At 36.2% G+C, this 23914-nt stretch overlaps 1 protein-coding gene across 1 annotated transcript in view; it reads right to left on the bottom strand.

The window, feature by feature from the left end:
- Positions 1-23477, bottom strand: part of MCTP1 (multiple C2 and transmembrane domain containing 1) — a 167585-nt gene extending 144108 nt beyond the window's left edge. Inside the window, exons 1-4 of the mRNA XM_026072645.1 lie at positions 23281-23477; positions 18421-18500; positions 17748-17856; positions 10615-10653 (exon numbers count right to left, since the gene is read on the bottom strand). Of these exons, the coding sequence (XP_025928430.1) occupies positions 10615-10650 (36 nt within the window). The 5' untranslated portion in view covers positions 10651-10653; positions 17748-17856; positions 18421-18500; positions 23281-23477. The remainder of the gene's footprint in view (positions 1-10614; positions 10654-17747; positions 17857-18420; positions 18501-23280) is intronic.
- Between the last annotated feature and the right edge of the window lie 437 nt (positions 23478-23914).

Genomic DNA, 23914 nt, shown 5'->3' with positions numbered 1-23914 from the left:
TTTGTGTTCCAACCATTCTGTTTCTATGCGAGGTAGTGTGAGGGCTAGAGATCCAAAGAGCAGAAAAACTGCTGATACAACAGTGGAATTGTTACCCATATTAGATATGATTAGTATACTTAAAATACAATTGCAGAGCCAAAAAATGACCTTACAGCATGGCTAATATTCTGTATATGGTCACACATTACTGGGCAGCATGTGTGTCTAAACCAGCTAGGCTTAGCCAGAACCTAGGTGTCATTTCTAGTTCTGGGTATTGCACACTCCTAAAATCAGACCTCTTCAGTGGCGCTCTCCGCGGGACACAGCGCAGTGATGTCTTGCTGCCTTTAAGGAAGGCATCATCTCAGACGGACCAAGGCTTCTGCACAGTGCCTGTGCATTGCATTTAAGTTGTGAACTGGGCTTCTGTTTTAACGAAGGACAAGACTGCAAGAACACGTTCTTAATGAACGTACTAGTCACCATCACTTTACTGTTACTTTCTTCAAAAGAAGAGAACTCTTAATAAGTACTTTTGAAAATCCTGCAAGTATCTAAGTACATCTTCAGGTATCTAAGTAACCTTTGAAAAATCCAGTCCAAAATGAGTTAGAGAAGCCTCAAGATCTGTCCCTCTCCAAATACCGACCTTCTCAATGATGAACTTCCGTGCTGTGCAAAGTTCCGCCTCTCTCACTTGCATGTCCTTGTGCCCAGGTGGTGACGTGAACAGACTCTGCTCTTACTACACCTCCCTCTTGTCACACACACCACTAGGACACACTGCTGTGCGCTATGCTTGAACAGGAACTCTACCGTTCAAGAACAGTTCAGCAGTTAAGAGATGAAAGAAGCTAATGGCCACATATTGCTTCTCAGGCATAATTTTTCATTCATCTTTCTAGATTACTAAACTGTCTGAAATTAAATACAGCAATCTGTCCTCACATGATTTATTGCCCACACAAAAGGCATTTTCTACCTACTTTGATAAAGACACTCTCCCTTCTGTCATGAATACGTCTGTACAGCTCCCCTAAAAATACTGAGTACGTATCAGTGCCATTGAAGACAGAATTTGAAGAGGGTACCTAACACAAACTTATTTTAAATAAAAGTTCTAAAAATTAAGTAATGCAGTTGTATGACCTGCAAAGACATCCCTAAACAAAGTGGTTTTTTTGGTTGGGAACCTTTAAATACCAATCACGAAAATAAAATGAGAATAATACTCCTCTCCATTGTGAATGGTTCGGCACACGTACAAATACAAAAGAACGAATCAAAACCAGCATGGTAAAAGACTGCTGCAAATTCAAGTAAGAAGTCAGAATTCTTCTCCCCAAATTTCTAGGATGCTTGCATGGCTTGGACAAAATCTGTAAAATAAAGTTTGAGAATGTCAATAGACACAGCTGCTACTTACATGTACTTACACACATAGACATTAAGCTACAAAAGGGCCTTCAATGGGATCATAAGATTCTTTTAAAGGTTTGCTCTGTTGTGACCGAACAAGTTTCATAAATGAACTAGTACTGGCAATTACCATAATAAGGAACGTTTATATTAATTTCCTACCAATAACAATTTACAATTTTAGGATCTACAAAATGCAACATTATATTAATATCTAATTCTAGGAGAAACTAACTTAACCCATTCAGAAGCTGAGAAATTTACAGTTTTTAATGTGTCAGTCATGTTAAATCTGGTTTAGGATATTTACTATAAAAACCTGATATTGTTGCTGTAGTATCAATCTTATGATAACATGGTAACATTTGTAATAAGAGCTGATTCTTTTGCAGCATTTCAYGCATTTTTATGGTTTGCAAAGTCCAACAATTGTGCATTCTATGCAAGTGCTGGGAAAGCTGAAACTGCATTTACTGGAGCAAGCTCATGTGTAGTACGATGAAGGTGGTGACTAAGTCAAGAGGAGTTAAAGCACTCGCCATGCCTTAGATTTCCTGGGAAAGGACAGAAACATTTACACAAGACAAAAATGCACTGGCAAGAGCTGTCAGAGAGGTGCTGTGTCAGTACATTCCTAACCTTCACCCTTCTCTTCCTCCTAGTAATTCCTGTTGGAAATTATAGCTGCTCTATGGGAGAGTAAACTGATCTCCTGCTGACCCTGCTATTGCCTCGGATGACCAGTGTCACCACTGCCCCAACGAAGAAGTGAACCTGACACAAGGTAGCACAGTGGCTACGACGACTTGATGGGATCTTCCTGCGTTTTTGCAATTGCGAGCATGAACACAGAAAAGCTCGCACTGAAATCCTACTCAGCTGTTTTGATTAACCATATCAGCTGTTATCTTTCACATACAAGTAATGCAAATATAAGCCTCACAAAATATTTGCATAATTTTTATAACCAGATGTCTAACAGCCACTATTTGCAGGGTATCTGTTCTGACATTTTTTACTTCTATTCCATTATTTAGTAGATTTCCTTCAAGCACTATTTACTGCTGCTAAATTGACATCTAGAACCTCATGGCTTACACAAGTGAGCATCTTCTCAATCATAAAATATTTTTCTTAAGAACATAAAGCAAATATTCCCACATTCTATTTTGAGTTTCTACACAGCTTTGATTGAAAGATTCTGATCTGATTGCAAATTCCTTCGATTAAGAAATACCATACAACTCCATGCTTCCATTTATCTCTGTAATCCTTAAATCATCATTTGCTATTTTCAGTTTCTTCTCTACTCAAGAGGCATCTCATTCCAGTGGAAAAGCATTTTTCAATTTTAAAATAACACAAATGCTTCATAAAGCTTTTTATATTAAGAAAAGACAAATCAGTGATCACAAACTAAATATTTTGAGTTAGGCACAAAAGTATCAAGTAATTAGGCCATAGCTTTGGGCATTTTAGTTTGTGCAACTGGGACAGGCTTCTTTTTAGAAAAGCATATATAATAAATCTTAAAAATAAGCAGCAATGAGGAGTTGAAAGCATATCACATTTTACAGAACATTTTTGTTTAAAATGTAGGTTTTTTCTTAAAATGTATGTAAAATTTCTTCTAATGCTGACTTAAAGTCTTAACAGTAATCTAAATGCAAATTAAAAATTACTGTAATTCATTTGCTGTAGGCAGTAAATATACTCTTTTATCATCAATTGTAATTAATTGAAAGTAGCTTCTCAGTTACGACTTCTGGATGATAAAATGTTTTTACTCTTAGTTTATACATAACCTATTGCAACTCAGACTCCTTATCTTCATTTCTGGGAAGAACAGATCTTTGGTTCCAATTGATCAGTCACATGCTCAGCACATATTAATAATCTAAATTAAGATTATTATTACATTTTAGTGTAATTTAGTCTTTTATTTAGAGTCCTAAGCTTATCATTGGTATTACGAGACAAAAGAGAAGGTATGAGAGAAGAGAAGGTGACATCTTTTCTTCACATTTCCCTCCAGAATTTACCAGAATACTATGGTTTGATAGGAAATAGCTGATAAATGTTATATGTCTTTTTCCCCCCTCACTGTGTTTGGCTAAAGATGCCAAATCATTTGTTTCTCTAYTTGTCCTTAAATTAAAGGACTCAAAAGGTTTTACTGACATGTTCTTAATGTGCCCTTAGTGCAGCAAGTTTAACTACGCCCTCCAGACTTAAAGTCTAATCCTGCTTGAATTAAATTCAATGGCAATTCTGTTTCAGATGTGAGAAAGACAAGAGTAGAGCCTTATTCAGCTGAAAATAATTTTCAGTTAAATGAACAGTATTTCTGACAGAGGTCTCTTAGCTTTGACTAAAAGGTTCTGTCTTCATTAAAATTCCTTTCCTCAACTAATTATCCTTACATAGGAAAAGACAGTAAAAGCTAAACTTATTTCTTGGCATACAAATTGTAAATAAAGGTACTGAGCGTATCAATTAGATATTTGTAAGAGTAGGATTTACCAAAATAAGCTATTTATGTGGGATAGCACCTCGCTTGCCCTCCAGCACATCTGGTCAAAAATTTTCCAGTTAAACAGCTGACCATCAGGAAATGCTGTTCAGAGAAAATCCTAATACTATCTGAGAACATGCCAATTTCATCAGCACTTTTAACAGAAACAAGGAATACAACCGATCGCGTTGGCCCATCTTCCTGGCTTTTGACTGCCTATCCTCCTTTCCAGTATCTACAGGCTTACCAACTCATCAGTTCACAGCTTAGCGAACACACGAGCTGTAAGATCTCCCAGGTTCTTCACTGCACCCCTCACCTCCAAGCTGGCAGCTAGGGAGGACAACAGTTGCCTACGAGGCAAGATGATCATATGCCAAAACTACACTCACTCTCAATTTGGAAGACAAAAACTAACACTGAGACACTGAACTTGGTCACTCCTGTAGTCCTGCCCTGTAAATTAAGCAAGCAGAAAGGGAGGATATATTGGTAACTAAACAAACCAAACTTAATTTCTAAATGTGTTCCTGCCTGAAAACCCAGAATRAGAACATACAGGTGCTACACTCTCCTCTCAATTACTGAGCTAAACATAGATATTCTGCTTATTTATGTAATACGCTATAAGTACCCTATATAAACTCAACAGAATTTCTTGGCAGATATCATACCTTGGTACACGCATCTTAGATTGTGTTCTTTGCTGTCCTATGGGACTATAAACGCTATGAAGTTTAAGAAGGTTCTGAGATGAAAGCCAAATAGGTTAGTCACATCTCTCTTTTCTGGGAATGACCAGTAATCCCACATTATGTAAAATCCCTCTATGTTACAGCACAAGCTGGGAGACATAAAGCATCTGTAAACATTATGCAGAGTCTTAGTCTTTCAGTCTTCTACAAAGAGGCTTTCTACATGCTCTGCAATTATTAATGACTTAACATCCAGCAATGATTGCAAGTAAACCAATCTGACCAAGTAACTTCACTTGACCTGTTAATTTCTCCCATTTTCTCTCTATTCATTCTAACTTATTTCAGTTTACAGCAAAACTTCACTCCAAATACCATTGCTTAGTTTCCTCTTACAGGCTGTTTCATTAATAGTTGAACATTCCAAAATTTTCCTCCAAATTAAAAAAAAAAGTATAATTTTTTGTTTCATTCTAACTCTAAAATGTGTATATAAATTGTGCCCAAATCACTGTGATAAAACATATCCACCCGTGTCTAGGGAAGAGACTRGCTTAATTTGTATCATGGGAGATACTGCGAGGGGCAAAAACAGCTTTCTGATGGAAATGGTAGTTAAGCATTGGAATCGACTCTCTAGGGAGGTTGTAGAATATTCATCACTGCAGATTTTTACAGACAGATTAGACAAACACCTGTCAAACATAGTTTAGCTATCATTGTTCCTGCTCGAGGGTAGGAAGACAACTTTTCAGGGTGTTAGTCCTATTATCTGTATTTTTCACACCTGTCCTACACACAGATTTTTAAATATCCAAGATACTTGAAATTCTGGGAAATGAGGTTCAGTCTGTTCACCGACACACTCTGCCTTGCCATTGGCCCCATCTATCTCTCTCAGACAGCCCTGTGCTCTTCCAAAGTTAAACTTCCAAAGCAAATTATACCCATGTTATCCTGCAGGAATTGGTAAAATAGCACAATCTAAATAGCACTGTCCCCTTACCCTTTTCTGAATTAACCTCCTGTAAGCATATACCAAACTGTACAGCAACACAGAGAACAGATGATAAAATATTTACTATCTTCATATTCCTTTCAAAAAAGGCTGCCTGCTCTGAAAAAAATGTAATGTTATATGAAAGAGAGAATCTCAAAGAAAAGGCTTCTGCTTAAACTAAAAGAAATAATAATTGTTAAATGCTGATAAAATTACTTGACAACTTTAAAAAAATAAAAATAAATAAGTAAACTGCATACATCTAAAAAGCATAACATTTTACTCTTCCAGAGGAAGTACTGTCTGCAAAGTCAACGCTTACTAGTAGGAGTTAACAACCACAAAATATTTCACATTGTGCAACAAAAAGAAACATTTTTTTTAAATGCATGCAAGCTCTTCCTATCCCCCTTCCATTTCCACGCTATGATTAAAAAAAAAATGTTGATTTTGGCTGGAAAATACATTTGCTCTGAAGTGTAATTACTGTTTCATTGACCACAAGTCTGGTATTTATCCTTTCGACCTCAACATTGCTCTACATTATGCAAGTGCTAGAAGCAGTAAGATTTTATCTGGATGAAAAAGAAAAAAAGCTGCTGGCAGTAAAGGTAAGACAAAAAAAAACGTAAGGAAATTTCATCATCAGAAGCTAAGAGAGTAAGCATGAGCAGGAAGTATTTAACTAAAAGAACATCTTCATTTTGTACAAGGGAAAAATACTACATTTAAAGAGTCTTGTCTTTTCTGTGTCATCAGCTTTAGGATTAATAATGGTAAAGACAATTTTAAGCTTTTTTTTTTTTTTTTTTTAAGACAGCACTGCACTGAACATAGTATACAAATGACAAGGAGAAAGACTGTAATATGTGTATTTCTTATTCAGTGCTCTGCTGCCAACATTTTAACAGGCTCTCTTCCCATACCCTTTCATCAGCTATTGATTAAGACTCTGTGCTGTGGAGAAATAGTAAATAAGGAGTTAGAATTGATTTTTTTCCTGAACATTTTCATAAGGAAACATTAATAGGACATTAACATTTTTCTTTCAAGAGTAAAAAGAAAACTTTTTCCAATTCATCTGTGCTGGCTCATGCTAGAAGTAGTATGTCTTCTTTCTCAAACAACTTGTAATTTGAGGATTCTGTAATGGAAATCACTTCAAGAAGCAGCACTATCCACCACACTGTCATAGGCAGTGTTGACTATGAGTAATGAATTACCGCTTTGGCAAGTTTAGGCATTTCTGTGCTCCTGCTCTATCTAAACCACAACATAACAGTGTTTGATCAAATTAGATCTGGTATCTAGAAAGTTTAGAAAGCAATGCAGGATGAAGGAGGTCTTTTTCCCCTCAAACCAAATAGCAAGAGCAATCAGAAAAAGTTGCCAGGAATTGCCAGGAACAAAATGAAAGAAATATAAGAACACAGTATCAATTCTTCATGGGTGGGAGAAGCCCATCGAGAGAAGCAGGTGAAATGGATGGAAAAGAAATGTCCATTCCATAGAAGAGTTTATGAAGAGAAACTAGGCTGCAGGCTACAATCCAGGAGGTACAGCAAACAGATAGAAAAGGCTGTATCTTAAACAGAATAATTAGGTACAAGTAAAAAACTTGCCCTAATGAAAAACTGGTGGAAGAAAGCAGAATAGGTCAGATTCCATACATGAAGTGGAAAGTCCATTTGCACTGGTGAAAGCTTTTCTAATAGCTGTATAAGGAAATAAAAGTAAAAAGAAAGTAATAAGAAAGCAAAAAATCCTCTATTTGGCTTAAATGAATTACTCAGACTATTCAGATCTTACGCGCCCTTTCTTTTTTCTGTAGCACTTATCTGCTAACCCACAGGATATCTAAGGAATTGATCTCTAAACCATAGGAACAGAGGCATGGACACATGGAGATTAGTGGGCAACCCCCCAGTTCACAGATATGTGAACAAAATGTTAAATAACCTATTTCCCTTTTGACTTGAGGTGTAACGAATCTTAGGACAGAACGAGTGGTAATCATTCTTGTAACTGCTAGAAATGAAGCTACTTCCTCTACCAGCCTACTCAGGAGATGTCATACCTGGGAAGCTGTAATCACTGATCAGCAGTTTGATTCAGGCCAACATCAAGATTGTGGCAGATGAAAGCAAACAGTCAACTGATGCAGAACAGTTAACTGACTGCAGAACTGAATGCAATTTGTAATTTCCCAGCAAAGATGATATGGTTTGTCTGGTTTCTTGTTTGTTGTTGTTGTTACTGTTTTTCATAGCCCACTGGGAGCCTCCTTTTGCTGAAGACAAGAAGGTTGATTTTCTTTTTCATAGGACTGACTTCTAAATAGTTTGAATTTCATTTTTGCTAGATTCAGGGAAAGATAAGCTGTCCCTCTGACTGAGATAGTGTGAGTGAACTAGCTCCTATGAACTCCTATCAAGAGGATGATTGGAATAAAGCAAACAAGGGGGGGAAAAAAATCAACAAAAGTGGAAAATATATTGCTGCAACACCACTAGTGTTGTGTAAACACAAGTTTACACACAAAATAGGTAAGATACATAGGTGCATTTACCTGGATATTTCATGAGACCCTAACTTCATCTTTAGGATGCACGCGGGGAACAGAATTTGGAATAGAGATTCAGAATTTGGCCAAAGTAATTTTTCATATATGTATACGAATACTGTGATATAGAAGATTAGTTACCATTCATTTTACAACTATTATTCAAGCTAGATGGAACAACAAGCAAGTAATGCAGATCATGAACACCAGTTACGCCATACTGCTCTGCATAATCATATCTTAGCTTTAGGCTATATATGCCACAGAATAGCTAGATTTAAAGTATATGAGAGTTTTAAAAAACATCTTACTTCATCTCAATCTGTAAAATCCTATTAATAGAAATGTCATTGTAAAGACTTTGGAGAGTTAAGAGAATACATTTAAGAAATTTTATAGAGATATCTACAAATGATGACTTAAAAAATTTAATATTCAGTTTTCTCGGCTTTCAGGAATGTAAGACAAATACTTCCTCAAGAAAAAGGATCTCCTATAAGAGGTTTTCTCCATTATTTAATAGGATAAAGTACCTGTTTCTAGACGTCTCAAATTTGTGAATGATGTCTCATTTAATACTGATCATCCTGCACCCTTAAGCACAGCAATTTTTTGAGGGCATTCTTTGTAAATAAAGATTTTTTCATTTGTTTTAATGACAGCCATTCAAAGATTTGGAATTCTAGGAGAGCTCCACAGGAAAAGGGAGCAGATTACAACAAAGGTGACTTCAGTTATAAAACAATGCAGTTTATCACACAGTTCTGTAGTTTAACAGAGAGATATCATCAAGGACTTCTGCTGATACATCATATACTTATACTTAATATATATACAGTATATATGCATTACATATTTAGGTAAATTATAAATTTAGCTTAGATAAATGTAGAGAAATGCCATATTTAAATTCAGACTTTCTCTAGTGGCCAAATCTTTTGATACGGCTCTTTGTGAATGGCAACTATTGAATGAAGTGCTATCAAATGAATGCAAAGTAAAAGAACACATAAGTAATTCAGCTGAACAGTTCTGAAGAATTCCCAACTATCATGTTGTACCATTCATTCAGGATTATCAGGGCTGACAACGGTGTCAATTACAAATGAAGTACAGGAAAATTCTTCATAAACTAAGTTTACAACTGTCACCCAACCACATTCAGTATATCAGAAGTTAATGTATCGTTTGCAGGATGTAAAAGAGCTGCACACTTCACCAGTCCCACAACTCTTCATCAACTCTTCAGAAGTTTGAGCATCTTACAAATTTCAGGAAAACTTGCATGAACGATATAAGCACCAAATTATTACATGTCATCACTTCTCCAACTATCTTTTTATTATAGATTTCAAAAAGGAAACTGAGATTAAGTACTGTCATGTACCACAAAAACCACCTCTGTGAAAACTCCATGTTGAACCAAAGAATTATTAATCCTGCTCTTCTAAAAACAAACAAATTTTATATTATGCAAATACGCAGTGAGCCAAATGTTTATTGTTGACCTTCCATTTAAATTTGTACATCAGTATATTAGAAAAGTAAATCACTTGTTTTATAAACTAAAATCACCCTATATAGATATTTTATTTTTCTCTAACACTTTTACACAGTAACAACTCAAAAAACAATCTACCAATCCAGCTCAAGTCTTTGAGATAACTGAATGCTATTTTTACTTACACAAATAATAAGAAAGCTCAAAACCCAAAAGCAGCGTGGCAGCATTAGGAATGAGTGGCCAGAAAACATTTTCATCATCTTCTCAGAAGCACATAAAGGGAAAAGGTAAAAGTGAACTGTATTCTACCACAGTCAAGCTCCCAGACTAACCCCAGTGGGAAGAAACACAGACTTCTACAGCGAGATACTCAACGCACCTCAAGCTGCATCTAAAGAGCTGTCTAAAGCAGAGGTTGGGGTGGATTCCTTAAGCACTTTACTCTTGGAAAATCTGGCCGCTATAGCTCAGGGTGTGCGTATCCCAAGATCAGGGAAACTTATCCTTGAGAAGCAGTCTGAAAACTTCCACACACACACAAAAATTCTAATCAGTGACAGTAATAAGTAATAGGAAAGCAAGAGTTACCATTTGTCAATAATTCTTTATGTTAACATTAGGAGTTAAGGAGCAGGCTTAAAAGAAACTTTATAYATGACAGATAAAGGTATTTGAAAAAGAATTAGAATACCTTTACCATTTATTAATTGAAGTTGCTGGATGATTCCAAGATAGGCTAAAATGCTATAACAAAGTTCAAAGGTTTAACGATTACATTAAAAGTTCACCTCAGCTGTCATACAAAACAATCTTATTAAAACACAATTTGAAAGAGAATAAATCCTGCACCACARGTTTCCAGTCCTAGAAAACATTTGGTAAAACATCATAGTTCTTCTAAAAAATGCCAGAAGACCACATGCTAGAAGTTACCTTACTTGATCTTTTCCAACTCTTCCTCATTAGCATTGTCTGAAAATAAAATAGAGCATTTTAATTACCTTTTACTCTGAAATACAGAAAAGGAGGCCAACTGTCTTCCATGGGACAATCCACATTTAACCACCACTACAACTGAAGCAGCAACACATACACTCCAATCACAACTACACAAGACTGAAATCAAACTACACAACTAGAAGCACTGTTCACACCCAGGCATACTTTCTGGATAGYATGTATTTCTTATTTCTGGAGGCAATGCAGTAATGTATGTGAAAATGTATTAAAAAAAAAAAAAGGCAGAGGTAAGCAATGAAAAACATCAGTCTGCCACTACTGACAGTGACTTACATTTTGAGTGATACTGTCAATAATTGTTCTTTAATATACTCTAATTCTTCAGAACACTCTACTGCTTAGTTCAGCCTGTGTAGCCCCAAAGATTAATCCTACATAGGGATTATTGGATGACATACATCTATCAAAATCTTTAAGGCTACCGCTGCTACATAGGTCCACAGTAATGAAAATAGTTGTATTTTTTGATAATTATACACATGGACTACAATAAAATTCACACCTTAAGTTCAATTTCTGGAATTTGAGTAAGCTCTAGTTCTCACTCACTAAAAATAGTTCTAGAGCCAAGTATTGTTAAATAATCAGATTTATTAGAACTATAAACATTCAAGGCTAGATGATAATATCATATCTACTGGATGACTGAGGAAGAGGAAGGTTGCTATCATATCACACGACATAACAACAAAAAAGCTTCTTCATTGATAACACTACCAAACACCACCTTTGTCATAAAAATTGGTGTTGGATATGTGGGCAGGGGAACAGGTAGCCCTCCAATGTCCTCCAGCTTGGGTTGACTGCTGGCTACTAGGTCCACTTGAACCACTCTTTCTCTAGGACAACGTCTGGGGGAGGCACATCAGCACTGATCTGGTGCTCACCAGCACTGCCTAATGAGACTGTGCCTCTAAGTCTACCAAATTATTTCAAACGTTCTTCATTTGCTCTAGATAAATATCCATGAAAATTGCCTACACTTTATTTTCTTTTGATATAATATTAAAAGTCTCAATTTCCATACATTTATGTTAAACATTTTGATCTCTTCAGTTCCGTATCATCTGAGAACAGAAAGAAAACCAGTGCAATGCATAAGGTGTAATGTACCACAGACTGGTGGTAATGTATTACATTTACTGAAATAGATGTTATTATCTTTTACTACTAACACCTTTCACTTTCTAGCTGTCAACTTACGAAGTTGTTATACTCTTCTTGACTCTTAAAAACAAAACACACAAAAAAACACACCCAGAACACAGTAGCCTATTACCTAAATAATCTGTAAAACCTTGGCCCTGCTAGAGATAATGCTTTGTCATGCTGGAACATAGTGTCCACAGACACGGATTCTTAATCATTAAATAAAACAGATACACCAGTCAAGATGAACGTGGACAATTTATCTGTAAACACAACTGCTGTTTAAAGCAGTGCTGTGGAAACAGAGAGATTTGTTTGTACAATTTAACAGCATTTAGCAGCCCATGCTTACCCTGAGCAAGGACAAATCAAAGGGCATTCATTTCTCCTGCAACTTCTTTATCTCATAAAAATAAACATAATTTTTTCTATTGAACTATCACTAAAATACTTTTTGATTTTTATAATTTTAAAATATACAGAATTTCTTCATCTAAACACAGCTTGTTGGGCAGAGAAAAACAATCAGTTTGTCAGAAAGTTTTTAAGCTGCTCTGAATAGTTAAAGCCTAAAGGCTCAAGTTCAGCCATAAATCAGTGATAAAAATAACACTGTGACTTTGGCAAATGTACAAAGATATTAAATGTTTTAAAAAGCTGGAAAAAGCCATTTTACTCATTTTTATAGGTAGAATAAAAGAGGCACATAAAAATTAAGCAGCCTGAGGTGAACAGCAGTTCTTGGACAAGAACTCAGAGTTCCCAGGTCCTATCCCAGGACCTGTGTCACCTATACCATAACGTTTCCCGTTCTTGTAGATGTTTCATCCTACACACCTACAAGTCAGAACAAAAAATTCAGCTTCACTGGGATTTGAATCAGGCTGTAAGTAAGGAGGAGAACTTGGCCCCAAATCAGCATCAACTACATATCTAATATTATTTCAGCTTTGAGTAGTTAAGTTTGTGTAGTAGCTATGGAAACATATGACTGTACTGTTGAAAGCACTGGCATTATCACCAGCTATAGCAGAATAAGCTGAAGCAATCATAACTATCCTCAGAAGCCAATAAAATAAATAAACATCATAGACTATGATGGATGATCTGCATGGAACTATTTCATACGGAAACATTCCATGCCCTGAGTCCAATTCTGTCACTCTTTTTTTCTACGATATTATTATCCTTTGACAGATAAAAAAATTTAATTACATTACAAGATTTAAGACAGCAAGCAAACTGCTGCATATTAATGTTGTTAATATTTTTACATGAAGCAAACAAGTATTAAGTGTCATTTAGGATAAATGATTTAAGGCAGGAAAAAAAAAATCCCATGAATTTTATTCTCATTAAATAGCAGCCTCCAAGTAACATTCATATGTTTCATTTTATCCCTTTTCTATGCTTCTCAAGCAGTTGGCAGCTGTAGAACAGCAATTCCCAATCTCTGCTGGCCACAAGGCAACTGTTCTGACCAAGTAACTAAATTTCTAATTTCCATAGCCGAGAGTTGCCTCTAAGACCTAGGTTGGAAACCACTGTTCTAGCGAATATACGGGAGACATGCAGCTCAAATGAACTCACAGTTACTTTGCAAGTTCTCCAGTGATGAAATCTGTGCACTGAATTCTGCTAGGGAAAGAGCCAGAAAAACTTACATGCACTACAGCGCCGACGATTAACAACACAGAACACAGATCTGCAGACATCACATACACAGCTTTAATTGGCATGCATGAAACTACAGATGACACATTCGCAAGCATAATGCAACATGTATTCAAAAATAAGGATTAACAGAATACAGTCTGAATTAAAAAAGGAAAAAAAAGCTTCATTTGAGCAGGTCTAAGAAAAATTTTAAATGATTATACTCTTTTTAAGAGTAATTAATATAAAAATAGTACATACAGTACATCATACACACCTTACTTTTAGAAGTAGAGTTCAAACTACATTTTTTGTAGTTCTCACAGGTTTTACATGTTTGCATGTTTTTACATACGCATATATTCACATACTTTTTTTTTTTTTTTAAGTCATCTTTGTTTGCATTGCTTGTCTAAGCTATCCGTGCTCACAAAGCAAAATCATTAAAACTGCTATGTTAATGTAAAGGACAAGTATTAACGCCACAGAGCAAACGAAAATAAATTATTGGAACTAGTGCTACTGTAACTTACTTTTGTGGGCTGGATTTTGGAACAAAATATTGTAGTATCATTGCTACTAAATACTAAAGGTGTTCTTATTTCTACAGTTGCATAAGAATGATTCACTTACGATTTTTGAATCCAATTTTATTAAACAAAGTTCAAAAATTAGCATGAATCAGGTTGCCTTCATTTCAATAAGACTCAGTAAGAGATCTATTCATGTACATGGCTCAAACATGAAGTTATATTACAAGATTAATTGTAAAATTTACATGTGCCTTTAGAATAGACATTAGGTCACAAAAGGCGAAGTTATTTGGAAACAAGTGTAATCAGTTTTTATCTTAGGAAATGGGACCTTTTAGCAATAAATGACAAGGAAGAACATCTCACCAGTCAGCATACTGGAAATCTGCATCTCATCACAACTTCTTTCAGAAAGATAAGATACTCTTTCTTCCGTACTGCTTATTTTTTAAATTATTTGTAATAGTAACGCATTTAATGGTCTCTCCTCTCTCTCATAGACAGGAAACAATATACAATAAGCCCCCCTCCCCAATTTTCTACCGTTTCACTCCAAACTTCCAACTGAAATATCTTATCCTCCAACACAGGTGCTAAAAGTCTCAGTATTTACCACACAGTAAAACAGGATGCATTCCCCTGTAATACACAGCTACGGTATTTTGACATACCAACAAAACGCATCGCTACAAGACTCGCCCTTTATCTGCACATTAATCCTGAATGTGTAAACTCCAAAAAAACTCCCAGCCTCTGCGATTCCGGTAGCTAGGGATCTTGTTGGGAAGTCCAGTCTGCATCACCAACTTACCAAACAGCATGTTCATGAACGGCAAGTTTTGTTCACGAATGGCTGAGATTTGGATTACTAGTACAGAGCTGCCCAATATCTAGGATCAAATGCAATGCTACTTTTATGCTATAGCCATGTGGGAAAGCTACTATTTCTTTTGTTGTAGCTATTCTTTTTTCTTTCCCTTTCAATGGTCTTAAGAGGCATTCTCAATTTAAGTATATAAAATTTAAGTTCTTTACATACAGCAATGAATTTCTGAATTCAGCTTGATTTAATTTAACAACTTTCCACCATTTACATGACAACATGCGCAAGCAGGTTAGAGTTTTCCACTGAGCAAGTTAAAACTTATTCAGAAGAAAATATATCTGCAAAATATAACTGATACAGGAATATCAAGCTAACAGGTTTTAAGAATATTTGTAAGGATTCAGGAAAAAAAATGCATGTGATCTGGACACAGCATTTTCTATTTCTTGTATGCAACAACTATTAAAGCATATTTAGAGGGAGTCACAATTTTTTACATCTGTGCCGAAATATATTTCAATTAAATTAATTCAATCAAAGTAATTTAAATTTTTGCCTATGTACAGATAGCTGAGTAGAAAAGAAGCAGTAATCATTCAAACAGCATGTTACCTAATTTGGGAATGTAGGAGTTACTTTAATTACTATTTTATATGGTCAACATTTGCATAGCAGTAAATACAGGCAAAAATTAGGCCTAACCCTCTAACACAACATTTGAAAATTTATTCATCTCAAGCACATTAAATTTAATCAAAATCATCTTCATTATTACAAGACATTTTAAAAACAACCAAGGATGACAATTTAATTGGAGTGATACATCTTGTAATATATCTGCTCCCTAGAGAGTAAATAAAATCTAATAAATAAGTAAATTCATGTGAAAACTGAAAAAAAGATAATTACGCTTTGAATTATTAAACCCATAAAATATTGTTATACACATGTAGGTCAGCTTCCCCTCCCTGTGATGCAAATTCACTAATTCTACTGGAATTCTTGTTAGAACTGTTCTCTGAGATACATAACTTGGGAAGATTGATTTCTAATAAGAAATATAAAACTTCAGATTGAGAATCAGGTACTGAGTCTTGAACATTTTCAGAATGAAGTCCGATAAAACAGCAGTTTAAACGAAAAGAAAAGCTAGTCACTTCAGGTAAAGTAAACAGCTTAGCTTACTAAATAGAAAACTAATAACAATATATAATACCATTAAATCAATTATTTCTCTTATTAGAATAACAGGCAACTGGGCATGAAAAAGGTTGCTATCCAGCAACTCTGTGCACTCCCACTGCTTCTCCGATTCAGTTACTGACCCACTGAATAAACACCCCTAGGAAAAAAGACATGTTACTGCAGTGTCATAGTTTAATTTTTTCAACCATGATTTTCCTTAGCTCTCTTTCTGTAATAGATTATATTCTTCCTTAATACTGAACAGTGCAGTATCTGTCCTGTCTGTACGATGAAAAGAGGAAACAAACCTACTTCTACTGTCCACATTAATGGTTTCCCATATAAAAGCATAATATTTCTCTGCCTCAGGGCCTTGGATTATGGGAGGATAATGCCAAAACAGCTGGAACAACAAGGCTATTATGGGCCAACTCAGAAAGGCTGTTTTTATCCAAACACACACACAAAATAATGTAATCAAATATGTTTTCCAATTTAAGTAATAAACACTTAAGTGGTGCAAATTTGCAAGACATTGTTCTGAGTTGTTCAGATGAAGTTATTACTTAAAGAAACAATAATACATAAAAAAAATTTCCAGGATATTATTATTGGTTTCCATCATTTTTGGAATGTCGCAAAGAAAATTAACAGAGGAGAAAGCCATTTCCAAAACTCTAAATCTCTGTCATGCCAAATACCAAACATGTAATTCCAATAATTGACTTACTAGCCTATTTAATTAGAGCTAGAAGAAAAGCAGAAAAAGAACAATGTAACAACCCATTAATCCTCCTCATGTTGGGTATTCAACAGGATGATGTGTCATACTAATGTTCCATATCATACATAAACATACATATAAAACCCATATAGCTGACCATATTCATATTTACAGAACAGAGACTGAATCTGAATGGAGAATTTCATCAGATTAATAGTTTTTTCTTGAATTCTCTGATGCCAAAGGAATCCATGTTATTTTACAACCTCTGAACAGGACGTCCACTGTAGTTCTACCACATATATTTCTACCATAAATGTGCCACTACTACTCAAGTCAAAAGTCAGACAAAGACTAGTAAAATACATCCAACTAAATTCAAAATTCGTTACAACTAACAGGACCTATAAAACTGGAAGCTATTTTCAGTAACAGCTAAGCAGCTAGGAAAACTAAGATTTATGAAGGAAATATAATAAACAGAAAAATACGCAACTTTGTAATTGGAATCTGTTCATGAAATTGCAAAATATCAAATAATACTTCATCACTAAATGCCAAGAAGCAGAAATGCTACCTTTTTCAAGTTTCTTTCTTTTCAGTGTGAAATAGGATTCAAACATTCATATCTGGAGACAGCAGCACTAGGTCCAAAATTCCTTGGCAATAATAAAACTGGTTTGTTGATGTTCTTCCATATTAATCACCAGCATTCACCTGCAACTGACTTCACTTGCAACTGCTGAACATTTATGTTCAATCTAGATCCCTCACTGTTAGCATACGGAGGATCCAGTTTGAAGCAGATTAAGCATGCTGTACTGTATCAGAAATACTGCTTAGCATTGTCTTAAGAGCTAGAAAAAAATCAAACTTTTTTCAGGATATATGTTTTACTCTTGCAGTGCTTTAAATCATCCTACCACAGAAGGACCACAAGAGTGAAAACACTTAGGAAAACATTTAAACTTACTACTTCTCGCTGTTCTTCTCTAGGAGCCAATAGAACCGATAACAATATACTTCCCAGATCATGGTCAGGGTAGTGAGGATCCTTCAGACTCAAGGTAACATCTGTTTGCCTAGGAGACAAAAACATAAGCATGTAATTTTGATTTCAGGCTCTCATATAATGAAATTTCTGAATCATAAGAATTAATGGAACAAGCATTTATAGGAAGCTACTTGAAAATTATTTTGTAAGTTTAATCTATGACTAATTTTAAGAATTACATTCTAAATACTCATAAATAAATACTAAATACTGTTACTCCATGTTAAGTAACTATACATACTGAAGTAATTAAATCTGAACTATAATATTAATTTCAATTAAAAGAGAAGAAAAATAAATTGAACAGTAGGTGGTAATGCTGTGAATGAAGACAATAGGAAACAGGAACAAAGTGGTTACAAAACTAATCTCGCTGTAGGCACTGTAACAAAGGTTTTTGCACAACCAGCTAATATATTGTTAACATTCTTATTACACTAATTCCCTAAACCTAAAGGGTTTTTCCTCTGCTAGCTTTACGTGACAGAGGTTTATTATTGTTTTTAAGCTTAATGTTCTATTTGCAATTCCACAAATATGAAATTAGCAGACCAGCACAAGGAATTACTCCATGGGCTTGTTTGTGCCATACCTGTTTAATTCTAATGAAGTGAGATCCAAAAATGCTGAACCAATAAAGTCATCTTGAAGTCCAAAGTCATAATCAAAGACCTAAGATGCACAGGAGACGAAAGCATTTTCCAGCATTAGATTTTTTTCTTTTTTTAGTCTCATGTATGATTCTTGAAACTCAGTTTCCAGAGCCAGACTACATCTCCCACATGTTAAATCAGGCCTAGCTAAAACTAAGCTGAAATTTACTGGCTGCTAAATAAAGTTTGAAGCTGTTTTTTTAAAGGTCAGAATGTGCAATGTACAGACACATGGGATATAATACTACTAGTCTATTTGATGTGAATGCCACCAATTTTATAACAACAAAAARGCATTTTTTATGAACACAGGCACTAAAAAAAGACAACCAAAAAAAAACCTAAAGCAAGAAGAGGAATCACAGATTTGTTACACATCAGTTCATACACTTATGAGTTTTACAAAATACAAGGCACAAGGGTGGGTTATAACTGTGAAAAATAGATTATTGTAACACTTGCATCAGTATTAGGAATGATAAAATTGTATCAGACTAGGTTTTGAAGGTTTTATAAATTTCTAGATTTTACAAATTTTATAATGTAAGATGAAAAATTAATGGCCATATGCAGGGAGATATTGACATTTGTTATTCCACTATAAGGAGCCTGCCTGCTAACTTGCTACCTAGTTGAGAAAGCATCTGGACAAACTTACAGAAATCTAGACAGTAATCTGTGACCTGTACATTGAATGGTACCAATAATTTGAGATGGATTCTGCCTTCTCAAATCAGAGGGATGAACTGATTTAAGGGTGGCTTTTGGAGGGAAATAAACAAACAAAAAAGGGGAAAAGCAAAACAGAAAAGTAGTGACGCGCTACAAAAATCAAAAATAAGAAAATGTAAATTATCAAAATCAAACTTTTTGGGTGAGTTAAACTTCATGGCAAATATTGTCATAAGAATTTCTGAGAACTGGAATATACTTTCAGCACTAAGAGCAACACTCATGAATAGCTAATTAATGAGAATATTTAACTGAGATGTGGCAGCGTTAAGTTCAAGGTCTTTGATTTTGATATAAATACTTTAAATACTGTATTATGGAATCTCTTTTCCAGGAAGTTAAAACTGCTCATCTTATACAAATATCTTAATATGCACTGGCTTAAGACAGAAGTAAACAGTAATTGCATAGCTCAGTGGTTACGGCACTGCTGTGGGACACAAAGGATCGAATCCAAGTATTTGAATGCAAGTCCCGCATATGCAATCTACCTGAGTTCATACGCTCATATTTTGGATACCTAATTATCATTCTAATGTGGAAAGAAAATAAAGGATAAAATTTCAGCTTATGTTGCAAAACAATTGTTTTCTCCCCATAAAAATGATCAAGAAAACATCAAATGAATGATTTCAGCTGAGTTAGTATAAATTAGTCCTGTCTTAGAATACCTGAATGAGCTATGATAATTTAAATACTCAGATGGTGTGTTCAGAATACAAATATGGGAAGATGCACATTATACTGACTGACACAGATTTCCTTGAAAGACCAAAAATATATATTCCTATTCCCTTGTGACCTATTGGAGGTATTGGGTATAAAGAAATCAAAACAAGCAGCTATGTTGTAACTGTGCCTCTTCGAATCTGCTTCTCTCTTTTTCAGTCCTGGGCACATGTTAATTCCTTCTGAGTTGCTGAGAGTAATAAGAGCAGTGAAGTGCCAACAAAAAAATTATAATTAATTTTAACAGTTCATGATAATGATGCACATTATCTGGGCATACATGAAATTATTGGAGGGACTGCCAATACAGAGACATATCCAAAGACTTTTTCAGTGGCATTGATCTAATAACAGTTCYGTAATTCCATAAGTATATTTCAGTTAAAGTTTTTGTCATCTATTTCAGATTCAGATTAATACTAACATGAAGCATTATACCATTTCAGACCAATTAAAGGAATATATAGGTATGATCTAAGTTTCTAATAATTCTCAGAGAATTATTGATCTATGTATGTTCTAATTAGAAGCCTAAGATTACAGGTTTTTTTCTATAAAAAATTCAAATCTGAAAAAGTTATCTACTTTGTTTTATAAAATTATGGATCAGTTTTGGAAACATATCACTGTAAGACATCTGGGCCAGAAAGTGCTTTTCCATTCCAGGCCTGTAAAACAATGACCTGGATCTTTTTCAAGTACAGGGACTTCTACATTCCATTCCAATACAGATAACTGAGAAATATTAGCGCACTACTACTAATTACTCTGCATACTGTTGGTCTCTCTTTGATTTAAACTAAAGCAACCTGATTTTTTTGAAGAAATGATGCCTCTCATGGTAAAACTGTCCTCACTTGCAATATACTTAGACCAGTCACAATGTTAAAGAAAGGGGGAAAAAAAAAAAAAAAAAAAACACCCACGCACTAAAAAGCAAATATAACGAAGCATATAACCAAACAACAGGCCACTTGGGAGGAATATAGGAACATTGTCAGAGTATGCAGGGATGCAACGAGGAAGGCTAAGGCCCGTTTGGAATTAAATCTGGCTAGAGATGTCAAGGACAGCAAGAAGGGCTTCTTCAAATACATCAGCAGTAAGAGGAAGACTAGGGAAAATGTGGGCCCTTTGCTGAATGGGGTGGGTGCCCYGGTGACGAAGGATGCAGAGAAGGCAGAGTTACTGAATGCCGCCTTTGCTTCAGTCTTTACTGCTCAGGCCAGCCCTCAGGAACCCCAGACCCTGGAGGCAAGAGAGAAAGTCTGGAGGAAGGAAGACTTTCCCCTGGTGGAGGAGGAGTGGGTTAGAGATCATTTAAGCAAACTTGACACCCACAAATCCATGGGTCCTGATGGGATGCACCCACGAGTGCTGAGGGAGCTGGCGGATGTCATTGCTAAGCCACTCTCCATCATCTTTGAAAGGTCATGGAGAACAGGAGAGGTGCCTGAGGACTGGAAGAAAGCCAGCGTCACCCCAGTCTTCAAAAAGGGCAAGAAGGAGGACCCAGGGAACTACAGGCCAGTCAGCCTCACCTCCATCCCTGGAAAGGTGATGGAGCAGCTCATCCTGGAGGCCATCTCCAAGCATGTGGAGGACAAGAAGGTGATCAGGAGTAGTCAGCATGGCTTCACCAAGGGGAAATCATGCCTAACCAATCTGATAGCCTTCTCTGATGGAATGACTGGCTGGGTAGATGAGGGGAGAGCAGTGGATGTTGTCTCCCTTGACTTCAGCAAGGCTTTTGACACTGTCTCCCATAACATCCTCATAGGGAAGCTCAGGAAGTGTGGGCTAGATGAGTGGACAGTGAGGTGGACTGAGAACTGGCTGAATGGCAGAGCTCAGAGAGCTGTGATCAGCGGTGCAGAGTCTAGTTGGAGGCCTGTAGCTAGCGGTGTCCCCCAGGGGTCAGTACTGGGTCCAGTCTTGTTCAACTTCTTCATCAATGACCTGGATGAAGGGACAGAGTGCTCCCTCAGCAAGTTTGCTGACGATACCAAACTGGGAGGAGTGGCGGATACACCAGAGGGCTGTGCTGCCATTCAGAGAGACCTGGGCAGGCTGGAGAGGTGGGCAGAGAGGAACCTCATGAAGTCCAACAAAGGCAAGTGCAGGGTCCTGCACCTGGGGAGGAATAACCCCATGCAGCAGTACAGGTTGGGGGTTGACCTGCTGGAAAGCAGCTCTGCCGAGAAGGACCTGGGAGTGCTGGTGGACACCAAGTTAAGCATGAGGCAGCAGTGTGCCCTTGTGGCCAAGAAGGCCAATGGTCTCCTGGGGTGCATCAGGAAGAGTGTTGCCAGCAGGTYGAGGGAGGTGATCCTCCCCCTCTACTCAGCCCTGGGGAGGCCACATCTAGAGTACTGCGTCCAGTTCTGGGCTCCCCAGTACAAGAGGGATGTGGCACTACTGGAGCAAGTCCAGCGAAGGGCTGCAAAGATGATTAGGGGACTGGAGCATCTCTCTTATGAGGAAAGGCTGAGAGAGCTGGGCCTGTTTAGCTTGGAGAAGAGAAGGCTGAGAGGAGATCTTATCAACATGTACAAGTATCTGAAGGGAGGGTGTCGAGAGGATGGGACCAGACTCTTTTGAGTGGTGCCCAGCGACAGGACGCGAGGCAACGGGCACAAACTGAAACACAGACACTTCCATCTGAATATGAGGAAAAACTCCTTCACTGTGAGGGTGACAGAGCACTGGAACAGGTTGCCCAGAGAGGTTGTGGAGTCTCCTTCTCTGGAGATATTCAAAACCCGCCTGGACGTGATCTGTGCAACGTGCTCTAGGTGACGCTGCTTGAGCAGGGGGGTTGGACTAGATGATCTCCAGAGGTCCCTTCCAACCTCAACCATTCTGTGATTCTGTGATATTGTGTTCAGAGTATAGATTATAAAATTTGTAAACAAAACAGGAAGAATTGGGTCTTGATTAATTCTCAAACTACTCTCAGCAACGATTAGCTTTTAATGGGATAGATTATGCTTCATGTCAGAATTATCAGAATCATGTAACAATACGTCTATAAATAAAAAGGACGCCATCAACATGAAACACAGTTTTCTTTGCATTCTTTGCCCGAAGAACACACTAAAAAATATAAAATAATTATGGCCTGAAATAAAGAGAAATTCCTGTACTTACATTATTTCTTTGGAAATTCCTACATCATCATGATATAGATGTACTTTAAATAATTTTTATCTCTAAAAATTCTTTAGTAATGCAGTATTACACGGTAACTTTTTTCAGCGTACAGAAATTACAAAATATAAAATCTTTCAATAACTATTCTGTTGTAATTTCACAGACAAACTAAGTAAGTGTCTCACCTTTATATATAAAGGTTCTCTAGGATGATCTATAAGAACAGAAGATTTTTCTTCCCACACAGGATTGAGGTTTTTGTGTATTGTCTTACTTCTAAATACCTCTTTTCCTCCAATTTTGAACTTGACGTATGGATCACTGGTTCCTGTTAAAGACAGATATATGGATACAATTAATTATATCTTTTTCATACATTAATAGAAAAGAGATTAAATTATCTTAAATAGAACTGAATGCAATCTTTCCTGATAGTCAAATTAAAAGCAATAGAGAAAAGAATTAAAATTTTTGTTTTACTGTAACATTTTATTTTACACAGTGTGATCACTCACATAATAGTGCATTAACATCACAGCATGGGTGCTTACATTACCCTTTTCTTGTTTGGAATCCAAAGGCTGATCATCATGAATGAAATACTGGCTATACCAATGCAGTTTTTAGTCAACAGAATTTTGTCTTTAACAGGACTAGAATATTATCTTAATGTAATCACAAAAATTAGATTATAAGATCAAAACAATTTCCGTAATATCTAATCACAGAATCACAGAATGGTTGAGGTTGGAAGGGACCTCTGGAGATCATCTAGTCCAACCCCCCTGCTCAAGCAGCATCACCTAGAGCACGTTGCAC

Source organism: Apteryx rowi, unplaced genomic scaffold (genome assembly GCF_003343035.1).
Source record: "Apteryx rowi isolate R43461 unplaced genomic scaffold, aptRow1 scaffold_345, whole genome shotgun sequence".
In the NCBI taxonomy this organism is placed as follows: domain Eukaryota; kingdom Metazoa; phylum Chordata; class Aves; order Apterygiformes; family Apterygidae; genus Apteryx; species Apteryx rowi.
The sequence above is the reverse complement of the archived record's forward strand: the minus strand, read 5'-3'. Positions and strand labels throughout refer to the sequence as shown.